Below are 18,686 nucleotides of genomic sequence, written 5' to 3' on the forward strand. Positions count from 1 at the left end.
TAAGATACTGATAGTGAAATCGAGGAACTGATTTGGATGGAAATTTAGGGTTTCACTATTTGGAGGAAATATTATTGTAAGTAACGTATAGAAGAGGTTTTTCTTTTTATTTTTATTTTCTTTTAATTACAAAATAAATATTCAGTGGTCAATGGGATCGAGACTTCGGCTGGTTTCGAACTGAAGCTTAGACCCAAAACACATTGATAGTACTTTGGGCCAGAACCTTGGGTATGTATTTTTGAAACAATACAAAGTAAAACAGCAGTAGCGGCAAAAGGCGCTTTTCTCAACTGGTTTTACCATTTCTACGTTAGGTTCCAAAAGGCTAAACCAAAGCCAAGCTTAGCAGTTAGCACGATAGCAAAGCAAAATGCAGATGGAGGTTGAGAGCCAGAAGTCTTTTCAAGTAAACCTGGGAAATCTCTCGGCTTTTAACCCTTTTCACAACTTTCCTTCTTTCCCCACTTCCAGGTTTACCCATTTGTCCCCGAGAAAATCTTTGTCAAAACAAAAGATAAGACAAAGCTAAGAAAACACTGACGAGAGAAAAATCACAGATATTTAATTGTTATAAAAACATTTTTAACCTTCAAATCATAATAAATGTCAAAGCTTATTTGGCTTTAAATTGGAAGCCAGGGGGCAATTTTAATAGATTGCATAGATATTTGGCATTAGATTTATAGTTAAAATTCTTAATTTAGTACTTAAAATTTAAAAATTCATAATTGAATATTCGAATTTTGTGTCCACTGATCATTGGATCAGTCGACACGTTGAATCTAACATTTGGAATTTGCCAGTTTAAAAGAACTTATACTTTGAACTTATATTGGAAGGTTGCAAATTCGAAAGAACTTGTATGCATAATATCCTCTAGAGGTAAACTAAGAATTTAAAAAAAAAATAAAATTGAACCTTGTTTCAGCTACCAATTTGTACATGACTTAATACTGCTAATCAGATGTATAAAAAAAAATAACAAAAATATGCCAAAACATCCGCCTAACAGGTTTAACAAGAAACATTCAGAATGCCGCATCTTAATTGCAACAACGTGAAGTCATTAACTACAACATGTAAACATTAAAAAGGTTAAATCACATAATTGTCTTTCATCTACTAAGGCATAGATCACAATGATACCAACATCGCATCGACACATTTGAGAAAATAGAAGCCAAAAAAATCAGTTGATAAAATTGAATATTGAAAAGAAAACAGATTTTTTTTTATCTTTGAATTACCATCCTACCAAGAGCAAGATAAAAGCAAACAAACACCTACAATTGTGTAAAAAGCCTAAGTGCCTTAACCAATACCATGGCATTAAGAACTGACCATCAGAAACTAACAAACAAACTTCTTTCAAGTTTCAACTCTGCTCTTCTCCATCCACAGCATCTCTCTCTTCAGCAGAAGCTGCCATTAGTTCATCAAAATTTTCTGTCTTCCCCAGTAATATCTCAATCTGAGAAGGAAAGTAAATGCGCATCTATCAATACTCACTCTAAGAAGAAGAACAAAACTGAGCATTACAATGACCATAACATTATGGTTAAATAAGCACCAATAACAGGGAATGTTTAATTTATGGAAAGTTTAATAGTGAATTTCCATAGATTACTTATAGAGTTTAACTTTACCTGGAGAGGGCAAATGTATCTCAGCTTGCAAATATGTTTTTGCATAAACCATGACATATCCAACAGGAAGAACGAAGAGCAATTAAGTTGATTTACCTTTGCTTTTTGGACAGGCCGCCCTCTAGAGTCATCCTTCATGTCAACTGTTGAGGTCATGATCTCTGCAGAGGTGCAGGTTGATTCCCATGATTATCAGGACTCAATGGTTACATTAACACATTTTTTTTAGGCACATATAAAAGTGGAAGACATCTTACTCTTCTCAACTGCCAAACCATTGTTTTTCAGAATTTCTGCAATTGTGATGACCGTTGCAATAGCTGCACTAAGACATGACCAATAAAAATAATGATTTACCGCAATTCTCAAAATGTAGCATGCATAATTGATTTTAGGTTCAATGAATAATTAGTTAAGGAAATAAATCATAAGCAGCAGTACCAGAAAAATTAAGTCACAAACATTTTGCACTTGAGAAAGACAATGCAGAAAAAAGCTTTAGAGCATCTTCACTACACAATCTCCCCACTTAAACGAATAAAACAAACAACCTAACGATAAGGCCTAAGCCAAAGTAACGGGAAGAGTGACCAGACTATTTGAGATATCTGGCACCAGTGCCTTCAGGGAAATTATAATTATAATTTGTAGAGAAAATGCAGAACCGCACACCTATTCCTTTAGAGTATAACCTACTGAGAAACTTTAATAGAAAAGGAAAGCTCATATCTGGGAATAGTTCATTAACATTCAGATCTGAAAAAAAAATGTAAATTGAAATAAAAGTAACAAAAATAGAGAACTGAAGAAGAAAACAGTACCCATGCCAAGGGCAGACAGCTCCACCTCATTGTGCTGTTGCATATATCTCTACAAATAAAAAGAGAAAAAAGGTTATCCTATCAATGTAATAGCAAAGAATTTAATCCTCTCAGTCGCAGCTAACAAACAGCTAAAAACGCTCAATCCCCTAATAGTTAAAAAAAAAATCCAGTAGGAAAAAAGAACTAAAACCCACAAAAATTTTACCGGTGTTATTCAAATGCAGAACCTTAATTTCACAGAACATGATGTAAAATTCAATAAAGGAAAAAAAAATAAAAAGAACAGGAAGATTTGGAGAAGAAAAGAGGGAAAAAAAAAGGAGAAACCTTGGCGAGATTAACATAGAAAAACAAGGGTTTTTTGGTATTGGAGACTTGAATTCGGTTCTTCTTTTGGGAATCGGCGCCCAAATTCATGTTGTTGACTCCTTGGGTGATTTCTTCCATTTCAAGACCTTTGCTACTCAAAGCCTAACCCAGACCCCCAAAAACTCTGTCTCCGTCTGCCAATTGGATGAAATGCGTGGAGTAGTAGTCAAGTGAAACACAGCAGAGCAGAGAGCGAAACAAATTAATTGCAAGTTTTCTAAGCTATGTTTGTGGTGATGGCCAATTGACTGGCTAGGGTTTCTCACTTTCTTGGGAACTGACCTTCAAAAATAAAAAGGTAACCGTAATATAGTAATAATTTTAATAATATTTTTTATTAACTTTGAAGGTTAATAATATTATATATTATTTTATAAATGTAATTAAACCACATCAAATTAAAGATAATCCGAACCAAGAATGTGAAATAAAAAAATTCAAAAAAATATAAAATGAATTTGGATTTTGGTGTTGATGTTTTCTATTTCATATTTTGCACAAATCAACTAAACTATTAAAAAATAAAACATATATCAATCTATTAATTAAAAAAATTATATTGACAAATACTAACTTTTATAAAAAAAAAAATTCACCAAAAGCACTGTAAAAGAAATTTTAAAAATCCTCGAACCCAAACAAAGCTAGGAGTCCGGTTTACAAGCCTACAAAAGTTTAGTTAATTTGGTATTTGACCGTATAACAGCTTTGGTTGAGACCTAGCATAAGCTTAAAATTTACCGCATTTTAAATACAATGCGATTGAATATATCACGTCATTAATTAAATTTAAATATCATTTTTAATAAAATTTATCTAACATTAAATTTTTATTAAAATTTTTGTCAATCACAAATATAATAACTTTTGTTATTATTTTAAATATTATCGAAATCAATTTTAATACTAATTCAAATAGAATCTAACTAAAAATCATAGAGCTGGGAAGGGGATGGTTGGATGCTCATTCTATTAAAGCATTTCACAAATTGTTGGCTTATCAATTAAATTACACAGCAAACATGATTCCAACATCTAGCCAGCCAATATAAAGTATATAAATTGGTCAATTTTTCAGTACAAAAGATGACCAACAAACATGGCAGTCATCTGGTTTTGAACATCAACTGGAATATGCTAAACCCATAAAAGTCTGAAATCTGATGACAGTTCATCATGCCAATCTCCAACCTATGCTTGGGTTGGTCTTCAACAGCTATTGCATTCCAAACTATTCATATAACATGCCTATCAAATGAAGCCATGAACAAGGAGGGATGCAAATCTAGTCCCAGCCACTGGCAACAACCGATCCAAAACTATATGCATATTCATGTGGAGCAGCAGGATAGAGATTTGCATTACTTGCAACCAAATAATCAGCATTAGCAGATGCCGTGTAAGGATCAGCATAGAAGTCAGCACCGCCAAGAAAAGTTTGAGCATTAGCACTAGCAGCAACATAATAATCACCAATGGCAGGTACAGCGTTAGCATCATTATAAGTGCTTGAATAGTAACTACTCTCATTCCCAGATGCAATGCCTTTTCGGAAATCATAACCACCAAAATTGCCTGCAGCGTGTTTAGCCCAACCACCACCACCACCACCACTAAAGGAGGAATTCTCAGCATATTCGATTAGCCAAGATGGCACTTCCTGATTTGATTCCTTCATTAATTCAGTCAATGGCTTTGCAAGTGGCAAGTTCTTGTCACTGAAAAATGCGGTAGCCAGGCCATATTTCCCAGCGCGGCCTGTTCGCCCTATCCTGTGCACATAGTCATCTATGTGTTTTGGCAAATCAAAATTAATAACATGTGCTACATGAGGGATATCAAGTCCTCGTGAAGCAACATCTGTAGCAACTAAAATTGGAGTAGCACCACTTTTAAAGGATCTCAGAGCGTGCTCTCTTTCCTACAAATTTGGTAAGTAAACAAATTTTTACAAAGGAGGCAGCAATAAAGAAATATATCTAAATGAGAATTTTAAACTTACAATTGCTTCGGTTTGTTCTTCCCCCTTGAGGTAAAAACAATCATATGATGATCAAAATTAGTTATCCAATAATTGAATATTATGCTTCTAAATACAAACTATTAACACAGAAAGAATTATTTTTTCCTATTATGATGACTGTTTAACTCCAAGGACTAGACAGCAGAACATATTTTATTAACTATAGGCATATTAAGATTGCAATATCACAATAAAGCAAGGGAAATAATATAGTAGCAAGCTAACCATCTGAACTTTGTCACCATGTATTGCAATTGCCGGAAAACCATACATTGACAACCAGCGTTCCAACTCATTTGCACCTCTCCTTGTCTCCACAAAAACTAGGGTTAGAGCATGCTGCAAAAACATTAAGTAGGATCTCTTTATCAGCATGTTTATATACATAGGAATTCATTGGTGGCAAAAATCTAAGCCTGCAGATGGATATCTGTCGGGACCCAAGGATACCAGCGATGATGACTTTACAATGATGATGACATGAACCATTATATAACATACCTAACATGTTATATAAAGGCAGAGAAGCACACCAATTGAATTAGAAGAAACTAATTGCACCTTAATACAGGTTCCATTGGACTTTTGAGAACGAAGAAGATCCAAAAGATGGTTTCTTTTGTCAATCTCCTGAACTAATTCAACTCTCTGGACAATCAAATCAGTGCTTGAACCAATCCTTCCAACAGCCAGAAATACATAGTCTGAAAGGAAATCAGAAGCAAGTCTCTGCAAAACAAAATTAAGGAGTTCACAGGAAGCAAACAAGAACGTTGAAATGTAGGTTGCGTGAACACAAAAATATACGAGTTAGGCTAAACCAGAACACAGATGCATTATCAACCTCCAGAGGCTCGTATTCTGATATCACACAACAATAAGTATTGAGATCTTAGCCAAGAAAGGATAAGGGACATGAAGGCATAGAATCGAAACCTGTATCTCATCAGGAAACGTAGCACTGAAAAGCATTGTCTGCCTTGTTCCAGGTGGAGGCATGTCCATTTTCTCGACAATCTTACGAATCTGAGGCTCAAAGCCCATATCCAACATTCGGTCTGCCTCATCTAAGGCTAGATACTTTATCATTCCAAGAGAAAGTTTTGCTCTCTCAATCATATCCACCAATCGTCCAGGAGTAGCAACTAATATGTCAACACCTTTTTCTAAGTTGCGTAACTGAAAAAAACAACATTGCAGCCAATGCACATTAGATCATACAGAATGCTTGAATTGCACAATCTATAGAAACGGGAAATGTGCAGAAAAGTCGTTGATGATAACCAAACTGAACACTACATCAAAGAGTGCCAAAAAGCTATTCTATAGAAAGTCATTAAAAATTTTTAATTGATGTAAAAGAATAATATCAAGACTCAAGAGAAAAATAAAAAAGAAAGACCAAAGCAAGTAGTTTCAGGTCATAATGAATGATCACTCAATATTCAAAAGTAACATCCAGCAATGAAGCTAAGCCAAATAATACCTGCTGAGAAATAGGCTTCCCTCCATATGCAACAACGATTTTAACCCCAGTCCTATAAGCAAACTTTTTTGCCTCCTCGTGTATCTAATCACCATTCGCAAACCAAACAAACCAAACCAAATAACTATAAATGTAATTACTTGTAATAATAATAATAAAAAAACCCAATATTCCACCCACTCCTAGTAGGAAAGAGAAAAAAGAAAAAGCAAAGATCACCTGACAAGACAACTCTCTGGTAGGAGCCAAAATAAGAGCAAGGGGACACGCCACCGGTCTTCCATCACGACAAGCAAGCAACAACTGATCCTTCAGAACCCCACAAATAATAGGAAAACAGAATGCAGCCGTTTTACCTGACCCAGTTTGTGCACAAGCCATCAAATCCCGACCCGCAACCGCTATAGGAATCGCATGGCGTTGGATTGGAGTTGGCTTCAGATACTTGCACTTCCTTATGTTTTGCTTCAAACCATCCCCCAAATCGATCTCCGCGAAGGTCTCCACCGGCGGTGGTATGTTCTCGCCGCTTGCTTGCACCGGAATATCCTCATAGGCGTCGAAGTTGGTTTCGTTTGTTTCTTCTGACGTGTCATCAATGACCTCTAACTCATCGAACTTTTCATCTTCCCAGTTTGGGTTTCGGCGGTTGGTAAACCGGGGTCCACTGCCGCGGGTGGTTCGAGCAGGTTGAGGCAAGTTGAAACGGCTGAAACGTGGGCGAGTTAACTCAGCGGCGCCAGTATCAGGAGATACAACATTAGCATTTTGGGGTCTCAACTGCGGAGGGAGGTAGCGGGGTCTGGTTGGGCGAGCTAGTTTCCTAGTTGACTCAGTAAACATATCACTCCGGGTCTTTTTTTTTTTTTTGTTTCTTTTCCCTTCCAGTTGAAAGCTTGAAGAAACAAAACCGAGCAAAAACTAAAAACCACTAAAAAAACACCTATCAAAGAAAAGCAAACGCAGAGAAACGTGATGAAACGAAAAGGGTTTCGGTTTTATGGGTATTGACAAAAGAAAACGAAGAGTCTGTTGAGTATATATAGGTGTAGTAAGAAAGCGTAGAAAAACGAGATGTTCGCTGTTTCTCTATTTCTTTCCCATTCAACGATCAAACAAGGGAAAGAAAACTGTAAAACTCTAATGAAACTGTCTCTCCATTCTCCACCATTTTCCAAAGGGAGAGGGGGAAATGGCGGATTTCCGAGAGAGGAGGAAGGTTAGGTGCGTAAAGGATTAACGTTTCATGTGAAGGGTTTACGTGGGAGAAGGAAAAAAAAAAGGGTTTTGCAGGGGAGGGGGATGCAAAAGGACTTCAACTTTTTGTTGCGGAAATGGAATATCTTTGGAGTTTTATCCACGTTTCGAGATGGTAATGGTTGATTTTGGAATATGGGCTAATTTTTGTTCTTCTGTTGTCATAGTGAGACCAGCCATCGCTGAGGGCGGCCAATATGGTTTCAATTTTCTTTGTTTGTTTGTTTTTTTTTTTTTTTTTTTTTTAGTAATTCGTTTTTGCTTCTTGATGAACAAGCATTGAATGCTAACGAATGACAATTCCTATTGTCCAACAATCGTACACCTACTGAGCAGAAGTGCTAATTATAAAAAACAGTTATTTAATGTTACTATATGACATTTTTATTTAAATTCTGTCATGTAATTATGATAATGAAAAAATCAATCATTTAATGTTACTATATGACATTTTTATTTAAATTTTATCATGTTAAAAAAATCAATTATTTATTATATATTATATGTATGAATATGATAAAATTAATATTATTATCAAATTTTTAATTTAATAATTAAAAATATTTGAGGGAGCATCAAAACAAAATTTTGAATCAATTTTTTTTATTTTTATTAAAATTTTAATTTTTTGATGTAAAAAAAATTAATATTAATCTTTTAATTATGACATGTGTAAGAAGAATAAAAAGTACCTCTTCAAACCTTCGGTGAAGCAGCATGACCTGAGGCAAATCAATGCCCCCGGATAATTTTTTTAGGTATAGTAGTTGAATCTATCTAACACTAGTCTCGGTCCCTTTTTTCTATTTATTTCACTGTTTACCCTCTTTTTACCTTATTTCTGGCTTCTCTGAGCAAAACTATAAATTTCTTCCTGCTCACATAAATGTCACCAACTCAAAAGATAAATGGGTTATAATTTGTAGCCAAAGGAGTAACTATTTCCTCTGCTTCAAATCTTTTCAAGGCCTCACTTTAACTGGCTAGCAAGGGTCTTTAGTTGGTCATGATACTGAAAAATGACCAGAACCTGTTTAGGAAACTACATTGTCGTGTTTAAATTGTTATGTAGTTTGTATGTCATTGTCAATTCAGTGTGTTATTATTGTTTTTTATTCTAGGTTGTAAAACTCGTGAAAAAATCTACCAAAATCAGGAAATTAAGAACAATAAGCTGAAGCATTGATAAGAAATACGGCTCGGATTAGGGATGCAAATCAAGACTTGTCTTCCATAGCTAGAACGTGAACACCTGTAGGTGTGAGGCACTGAAGAAAGGAGGCAGAAGCTGCAGTTACCCGCGTTGGATGCTTTTCCGCGGACCATGAAATAGTTAAGTCTAATGGTTAAGCTATTATAAATAAGCAACCATAATTTGTATTGGGAGTTCATTTTATAGGGCATCCTCATGTATTTCTTTTGCTCGGTCTTATATTGTTGATCCTGTTTTGAAGAGATGCAGACTGTAATGCTAAAAATCATCAATGATTAAGTTGTCTTGTCCTGGAATGCTAGAAATGAATAATGAGAAGACAAAAGACAGGCTTACATCATATTCACATGTGTTGCTTTAATGGCAGTCTTTGCTTTTTTGATGGTCCAAAACTCTCTGCAGTATTTGCTCTGTGTGCAGTGGTGAGACTTGAGAGCAGCAAAAAGACAAATATCCATTGTCAACTACAAGGAACAAAAATTAACTTAGAAAAGGGCAGCAAGGCCCCTTAATCCTTGGACGCCATGGTGGAAATGATCTTTCATTGAGCATTATTGAAAGTGTGCAGCACAAGGAAAAATCATTCATTAATTCAATACAATCCCGTTGTAAAAGTATGTAACTCGAAAACTGTCTTTGAAATGATCTGAAAATTTTAAAAAGACTAGAAACTGTATGAGCATCTATATGCCATGTGCATATCCCTGCCATGGCACAATGGCAGCTACCAGCTAGTGCCTAGTTATTTTCAATTTTCAAAATAAGAACCGGGAGGGAATAGCCAACAACTACAGTGCTGTTCAATTCTGCAATTCTGTTCGGTTAATTTCCTACGATTTTCTGACTTTGGCTTTAAAAAACCAGAATGGGACCATGTAGTAACATTACACAAGAGGGATCACTTCGTTAGGGTTGTTTTACTGCCAATCTTGCTATGGGGAGACTCTTTAGGTTTTCTGCAGCATTTGTTAGTAACGATAAGAATACAAACAGTAATTTGTACTTTGTTGTCAAATTTGTGATCATTTTGTACCCTCTCTTTTGCAAATTGAATAAAGCAAATAGAACTTTAACTAAAAAGGAAATGACTTCAGGACACGTAACTAAATTTACTATTTTGAGGCTTATTTTGCTTTTACCAAAAATGAAACTTATATTTGATTTACTTTGTATTAGAAAAACTAAACCATTAAATGTTTTTTGATAAAAGAAATATCGTCTTAAACAAAGTTTTCTAAAATAAATAATGTTAAAGGAATAAACCTTTACCTTGAGAGAAATGGAAAAAAAAATGAAATAAATTTTTGAATATTTCAAATGAACTCACAATAACCTCTTTTTATAAAAATTTAATCTTAAGATTGTAACTATTTGATTGTATTGTTTTAATTAATTATCATTTTTTTTATTAGAAAGGTGTCCTTCTAAATAATTAATGATAAATTGTTCATTAAATTGATTAATTTTTTCACAACAAAAGAGATCATTTTTTACGTTTTAAGAAATTGTAATTTTTCATGCAAAGTAATCGTCTCCATCAAAAAAGTAGTTGACTACCTCTTTGTATTTTCAATTTCCATAATGCTATCCAAAGTAAGGCCATCGACACCCCTTCAGAGTAGTTGATTTCTTTCAACTTACTGAATACATTCAACATATGAATAGTAAATTTTTATCAATTTCTAGAATGGTTCCAATTACAACCATTTATAGGGTAATTGACCCTTTTTTTTATTATTAGCAATTGACTACTATAACTTTAAACTATTTTCAATAAGACTATCAATCAAAAGCAATCGATTTTTTTTAAGGTTTGAAATCGATTCCACTTATATTTAGCCATAGCAATCAATTGTTATAGGTTGGCAGTCACCTGCTATTTTATACAATAACTATATTTAGCTTCTTTTTGTCAAAACTATTAACTTCATGTCAATGATAATCAATTGCTTTTCCTGAAAGCCTAAGACGTTCGACTCCTATGTGCTTGATAGTTGACTTCCTATATGATCATGATGGAAAATATAATAATATAATATGAAAAACATCATATATTATAAATAATATAAAAGACTTACTTGAATTGCGAAAGCATAGCAGAAGTGATGCCGACTTGATTCATTAATCTGACACAAGATCATACATTCAAAAATTATTCATTATTTACAGTGTAAATCTTTAAATATTGAAACATGAGATTCTTTATAAAGTTTGCAAGGAAGGTTTTATTTATTTACTTTGCCCATAACTTTATTTTTCTTTTCTAATTCTCTATATGACTCATCACAAAATCTCACATGTATGAGACTCATCTCATACTTGATTTTGGATGAATATATTCACCCTTTTAACATCATGATCAAACATTATAATTCTTTTTAAGAAATGAAGAATCTACTCATGTCTTTTTTTTTTTTTATCTTCTATTTGCTTAAAGCCGAACGCCATTTGTTTTGGAAAAGAGAATGGCGATTTTCAAAACATAAATTATTAATTGCCTTTGGTAGTATATATCCTAGTTATCAATGTAAAGTTTATCTTTTCATTATAGGCAGATATTTCCTACATCTCCTACTCGCACATAATGGGAGGTGAACTTTCATGATCAAGAGAATATTTTCTTTATTTTTTACAACGAGTTCGTATATGAAAATAAGCTGTGCGATGAGCATACTTCAAGAGCTTAGTTGCTATAAGACTGTTAGGTGCATATAGTAGCTCAAAATCACATCTAGTCACTTATATAACTATTGGGTATGTATAGTAACTATCAAGTACAAATACAATAAGTATGTAGCACCTTGGATCTATTCAGTCACATTTCAAGTTTCTTACAATCTCTCTTTTATCATATTGCATGATATATTTGTGTATTCATAATTATGTTCGACATCTCAAACATAATTGGTCGGCTTGTGAATATAACCAAATATGATACCATAATGATTTTTTCTTCTTCTAGAATATTTTCATTTCAATTCAATTGCTATCTAAATATGTCTTATCAGATCGAATCATCCATTGCCATTGGTAACAATCCAAAATAGTTAACATTGAACCGATACTTTAAAAAACATTCAAAAGTCTTTAAATGTACTAAATATGAAATCCTCTAATCTCAAGGGTCTCATATAACAAGAAGCAAAGATATATTTTTTTGTTATCCTTATTGATTGAATAATGCACATGTGGTATGAAACACATGTTACGATATTATTTTTATTTTTTCATGCTATCATAATGTATTGGTCTAACAACTTGATCGTTAAATGTGAAACGTTATGAGTCGTCACCAATCATTTTTTATTGAGGTGCGATTAGTCACCAATCTTAATTTTTTGTCTACAAATTTAAGGTTGGGTTTGGGAGTATAGTTACATGTAAGAAAGGTTATAGCATCCTTATAGTACTCGTTCAAAGACGGTACCAATTAATTTTATAAAATCCTAGAATGGTCTTGTTTGAATAGTCTTTTACTTATTTTTATTTTTTTATTATTTGAATATTGAAAATTTTCTAAATTATTTTTGATACTTTCGGTATAACTTAAAAAATTTTGTCATTTTCAAAGTATTCAAAGAAATCACTTATTTCCTTAAAGGGACTCTATCGTCTGATTTATTTTAATATTTTAAAAATAAAGTAGATTGTAATTTCCTTATATAGACACTTATGGTATGATTTTAAAAATTTTGAGGAAAATCACCACTTGTGATTCCCTTTTAATTTTATCAACGGCAAAAATTTTAATATATTTTATAATATTAATTTATTGTTTATTTTATTTTTGAAATAAAAAAATTTATTGTTTTAATTCTCAAAATATTTTCAACACTTTTAGAATATTCTAATGCTTGCCTAGAAATTTTGATAAAGTCACTATTTATGACTTTTATTCTTGTAAAATTTTATTTACCTTAACAATTTAAATATTTTATATTTTATTATTTTTTATTGAAAAGATTTTCAAATAATTTTATCAACACTGTTGGTAAAATTTTGAAAAATATTTTTTTAAAAATCACCACTTGTGATTTTATTATTATTGTTATTATTCTTTTCTTTATGTATTTATTTAATTTTTACTATTTATTCAAAGTTAATATTATTTTTATAATTTTTATGTTTGAAAAATTCTAAACATTTCCAACACTTTAAAAATATTTAAAAAAATTTTCTTTGTATAAATATTTTCAATAAAATTATCACTTGTAACTTTATTATTATTAACAATTTTCTTTTATACTTGAAAAATTCTAAAAGTAATTCTAAAATATTTCTAATACTTTTAGAATATTTTTTTAAAAAAATTTTTGTATGAATATTTTTAATAAGATTACCATTTGTTATTTTATTGTTTTTTTTTTATTTATTATTATTGGTTTTGTTTATATTTTTCTTTGTTCTTGTTCATTAAAATTATTATTATTATTATTATTTCATTTTTTTACATTATTTAAGAGAAAATTAAAATTTCAAATTTTCTTTAGTTCATTTTTTAGCAATTATTTTAAATTAATTTCAATTAAAAATATTTTATATTTTTTATCATTTATTTTATTTTTTATAAAAAATTTATACAAAAATAAAATAAAAATACACGAAAAATAAAAAATAAATAATAAAAATATATAAAAAATTTGAGTAGAAAAAATAAAAATAATTATGATAAAAATACCTAAAATGCCACTGGTTAATTCTAGTCAAAGGTTAAAAGGGAGGTTCAAACGACTCGATCAACCGATTTAAATCCACAGTTAACGGCTTCCATAAACTTAGCTCGATTATATGGCTCGACTCCAACTTGGTGACTTGGTTACTATTTTAATTAAAATGACATCATTTTAATCATGATATAAATAGTCCCAAAAACTCAATTTTCATTTTCTTCTTTCTCTCCCCTTTTCCTAGAATTCTTTCTCTTTATCTCTTTTTTTTTTCTTATTTTTAGTTGCCGAAGTTATCACCGGGACTACTATCAGTTGTATCAGTCGTTGGTCACTGATACCAAGAAATTTTTTAAAAAATACTAGAACACTTCTTTTTACCTACTTTTTTGATTTAACGACTTAGATTTTAGCAAAAAAAATTCTTTTTCTTTAAAAATAAAAAAAGCCAAAGCTAAAAAACTTAGATCTACCATCAAGGTCACCTTTGATGACCACCAAAATTTTATTGAGTTTTTCTCTCACATTTCACTTGATTTTCACCATTAGGATTTTTCAAAAATTGTTTAGAGGATTCTAGATCTAAATTTGGTTTAAAACTTTAAGCCACTGAAAAACCACCTTATCACCATTCAATGGATCTGAAATTTTAATATGTTATTCTCCTCCCTTGGATATATTTTTTCACCATTCATATATCTCAAAAACCCTCTAAACAATAGTAAATCTAAATTTTGACCCAAAAATTAAACTACCGAAAAACCATATCGTTGTTATACAATCATTTTGAAAATTTAATATGTTCATCTCTTTTTCATGATTTATCTTTCCACCCTTCAGATCCAAGAAATATCTACTGTTTCGTTAGTTGTGGTTTTCATTTGAAGTTGAAAAAATCTTTTTTTTTATGAGTGTGTTTCATAGATTAGGGAAGGTTTTGGGTTTATAGAAGATTGATTTTTGTGATTTTTGCAAGATTTTTCGAATTGCCCCCACCTTATTCATGAATTCATGCTCCATTTAAAGAGCTAATCTTAAGTTCAAATCCCAAAAAATCTAGGATTTCAAAAAGACTTTTGGGGAATGGTTGAAAAAAAAAAAGGATGGTAGGATGGATTTTTAGACTTTTGCTCTTGTCATCCATAAGAATTTTTTTTTTTTTTTTACTTTCTTACTTCCTCTTTTTTTGACCTTTTTTTTATATGATTAATAAATAAAATAATATTAATATATAATATTATTTTATTATTTGAACCCAATATATAATAAATGTGATTAAAATCTTTGATTGAATTTAAATTGGATACGAATGCAATTTGGGTTAATTTTGATCAATCTAGACAAAATTAAGTATCTATAAGTACAACCTTAAGTTCTTAAGTTACTGAGATTGAGTTTTTTACCAATCCATAATTTATAAAGAGTGGTTATAATTGATTTGGAGAATACTGAATATATAGACAGTTGATAATAATATTTTACCCCAAAAGTGATTTGCAAATTCACTTGGGCTAATATTGATCTAACCATTTCCAAAAGAATTTTATTTTTTTATCTCTACAACATTGTTTTGTTATGATGTCATTGGAATGGTTAACTATTTATTAATACCATTTTCATCACAAAAAAGTCTGAACTAATCAAACAAGTACTTATATCCACAATTAGTTTCAACGCCTTAATGCTTTTATCTAATTGATTTTTCACTAAGTCCATATACTTTCTAAAGCATTTTAAAGTTTTAGACTTATGAAGAATCAAATAGATAAAACTAAAATTTGTGTTATCATCAATAAATGTGATAAAATATTAACCTCCATTGCGTGTCCTTACATACATTGGGACATAAATATCGAATGTATCGGTTTGCAATGAAATTTTAACTCTAGTTTCTTTGTCTAATGGTTTTCTTATCAGTTATCTTGCTAGACAGTTTACGCATAATGGCTGATTAACATTTTTATATAAGGCATTATAATCCCTCTTTTGCTAATCTATTCATTCTTTGTTGACCTATATGGCTAAATCTAGCATGTCAAACATTTGCATTATTATTGGCATCATAAAACCATTTAATAACTATCAAGATCCATAACAATTTATTTTCAAAAAAAAAAATCCATATGAGTATTATTAAAATTCATAACAAATCTTAGATAAAAAAACAGTGACAGAAACTAAATTCCATCAAATTTCAAAAGCAAACAAGACATTATGTAGGATGAGAGTCTTTTTTATCTTACATACTTAACTTGTAGGTATCAACTCCTTTTTCTTCAATCTTTTGATTGTTTTTTACATATATACATTTTGCTTATGTCTTGTGCCTATATGGTTTATGGTTCATAAGTCTTATTTGTCTCGTTACATTCATAAGCAAAGTGACTTTTTTTACCACAATTAATACACTTGATTTTAGTTTTGTTTTTCTTAGATTGAGCTTTGGGATCATTCTATTTGCCACATTTACCATTCTTTGATATTTTAGGAGCTTTCTCCTTATTCTTACCATGTGGCATAAGCTTGAAGCCCATAGCTTCCTTTGAACATACGAATGCCATATACACATCAGGTACTAGGTTTAGATGCTTCTTATACAATCTTTTTCTAATTAAAGATGACGAGAAGCATAATTGAGAGTTCTTATACTTTCATTATGGATCAAGTGTTCCTTAATGTGCTCTTAATTATGTGGCAAGGATTGAATTATAATTTGAACCTCTTATTCATTTGTTAAAGTGTGATTAGCCTCATTTTTAAACAAACTTTATTATCAAGGCACTCCACATCTCTTTTAGCAATATCATGCAATCTTAAGTTACGTATGATATCATTCTCTATACTATTTAGGAACGTAATGTGAGCAATGAAGTTTTTTCTATCCAAGCTTCACAAGCCCTTGGTCTCTTCTATGTTCGGACATATTCCTATACTTAGGCTCTGCTAGGACAATATTTAGAATTTCAAAAACCTATTATTCTTCTAACACATGCTAGATTTTCATAATTATCCTCATTCAATAACCATATACTTAAATACAAAAACTATATTCAAAGGATAATTCAATATTAAGAGACCAATGCATTAATTGATGCTAAGCATTACACACATCTATTTTGCCATAATGTTACAAATGAAACAATGAAAATCATTCACATAAAAATGAAACCAAAAGGTCACTATATTCGTAATCAAATTTTATTTTTTTAATGTATTTGATTATCACTTATTTTATTTCAATGTGTAAAATTTATCATTCTAAGATAGAACAAATCAATTATCTTAGAATTCCTACTAACCATAAGGTTACCTTCAATTAATGACATACTTTAATTGAAATTCACATAGACAAATTTCATATAACAAATACTTATTGAATACATGAACAAATATCATCTTTAAATAAACGTGATGTTTATTAAACTATGTTCCCAATTAGTACTTATCACTTGTCTAGTGATTCGGATGGAATCCATAAATTTCTATAATAGTTCCACATTTTTATTAACCATCTATGGAGATTTAAGAATTTTGTATGTGTCATTATGGAGACTTGGGCCAATAAAGAAAGTTGCATTTCTCTTCATCCCTTTTTCACAAAATCACAAATTTCTTTATCAAAGTTGTAATATTAGGATATTTCCTCTCCTTAGACATCCAAATATTTTTGAAAAGATTATTTTGTCTAAGTATAAAGAGCGTATCTATTCAACATCATGAATATGTTTTAAATCCTCCTTACATACATGTTACCTTATAAGATTAACTCTTTAACTTGTCATTAACCCTTGATAACATGACACACGATATCATAATCATTTGGATCCATTTAATATTACGCTAAATCAATTAGCAACCTTATGGTTCTAAGCAATTACGCCTAAGTACTTATAACAATAGGAGTTTTCACAATTATTGTCATGATTTATGTAACATATAAACAAAAAATTTCATGAACACATACAAGTCTCATCATGATTAAAATATATCTTAATAATTCTTGTGCTTTTCAACCTTTTAGAGTTAACCAAGAACTATCAAAAATTTTTTTTAAAATATTTATTTATTTAAAATTTTTTTTTCAATCTGTTAAAAATGACAAAGTATTTGAATACTTTCTTGGAGAATTCGAAAGCCTATTCAAAACATACATTAAAAATTAACATTTTGCTTAAAGCATTTAGATGCCTTGTCAAGCATTCTAATGAGTTTTGAAAATTGAAAACTCAACATAAAATAATCCAAATGACAATGGCAACTTATAATTGAATATTTCAAAGCATTCATAACAATTTTCTACAATAAAATTACACACTTTTATGTTTCATAGATTTTCGAACACATTTTGGTAAAAGCTCAGAAACATACCTATAATTTCAGTGTTTGAAGATAAACATTGAAATGATCAAGAATCAAGTCAATTTGGCTTTGATACCATTGATGGAAAATACAATAATATGATATGAACATCATCATATATCATAAATAATACATAAGGCTTATTTGAATTGTGAAAGCATAGCAAAACTGATGCTAACTTGATTCACAAGTCGGAGATAAAATCACACATTCGAAATTATCCATTATCTACAGCATAAATTCTTAAACATTAAAATATGAGATTTTTCGGAGAGTTGCAGGGAATATCTTATTCTTTTGCTTTGTCGATAATTCTCTTTTTCTTCTCTAATTTTATATGTGACTCATCACATAATCTCATATATATATATATATATATATATATATAAGACTCATCTCATTATTGATTTTGGATGAACACATTCACCCTTTTAACATCATAATCAAATATCATAATTCTTTTTGAGAGAGGAAGAATCTACCATATCTTTTTTTTTTTAATCATCTATTTTTAATAGCCGAATGCCATCGGATTTGGAAAAGGGAGAGGCAGTTTTCAAAAAACAAATTATTAACTGCCTTTGGCAATTTTCATCTTAGTTATCAATGTAGAGTTTATCCTCCCATTATGAATAGATATTTCCAACAGATGAATCTTCTTTTATTTGATTCTTTTAAGTCTAGAATTATATTATTAATCTTAAAACCATACTTTAAATTATTTAATAATTTAAATAAATCTATCTATCTAAATTTACTCGAATTAGTGAAAATTCGATCACCAATTTACACACAAATCAGGGTGTGTACAGCTTATAACAAATTGGTGATAGAATTAT

General features: G+C 30.7%; 2 protein-coding genes across 3 annotated transcripts; both read right to left on the minus strand.

The window, feature by feature from the left end:
- Positions 1-1,177: 1,177 nt before the first annotated feature.
- LOC111300318 (uncharacterized protein At2g34160-like) lies at positions 1,178-3,121 on the minus strand. The gene is made up of 5 exons (XM_022895954.2): positions 2,801-3,121; positions 2,471-2,519; positions 1,907-1,969; positions 1,746-1,810; positions 1,178-1,474 (listed from the first exon to the last, which is right to left on the minus strand). The coding sequence occupies exons 1-5, from the start codon at positions 2,918-2,920 to the stop codon at positions 1,379-1,381; spliced, it is 393 nt and encodes a 130-aa protein (XP_022751689.2). The 5' UTR covers positions 2,921-3,121; the 3' UTR covers positions 1,178-1,378.
- A 757-nt stretch (positions 3,122-3,878) lies between these two features.
- LOC111299051 (DEAD-box ATP-dependent RNA helicase 52B-like) lies at positions 3,879-7,612 on the minus strand. Of its 2 annotated transcripts, XM_089747089.1 has the most exons (7): positions 6,571-7,612; positions 6,352-6,435; positions 5,802-6,044; positions 5,427-5,594; positions 5,091-5,204; positions 4,845-4,868; positions 3,879-4,763 (listed from the first exon to the last, which is right to left on the minus strand). In XM_089747089.1, the coding sequence occupies exons 1-7, from the start codon at positions 7,192-7,194 to the stop codon at positions 4,128-4,130; spliced, it is 1,893 nt and encodes a 630-aa protein (XP_089603215.1). In that variant the 5' UTR covers positions 7,195-7,612; the 3' UTR covers positions 3,879-4,127. The 2 variants fall into 2 exon arrangements, with proteins under 2 accessions (XP_089603215.1, XP_022749703.2); XM_022893968.2 differs by lacking the exon at positions 4,845-4,868.
- Positions 7,613-18,686: the final 11,074 nt, after the last annotated feature.

The sequence above is a fragment of the Durio zibethinus genome, chromosome 18 (assembly GCF_047325235.1).
Source record: "Durio zibethinus cultivar Kanyao isolate XHJ-2024 chromosome 18, ASM4732523v1, whole genome shotgun sequence".
Lineage (NCBI taxonomy): Eukaryota > Viridiplantae > Streptophyta > Magnoliopsida > Malvales > Malvaceae > Durio > Durio zibethinus.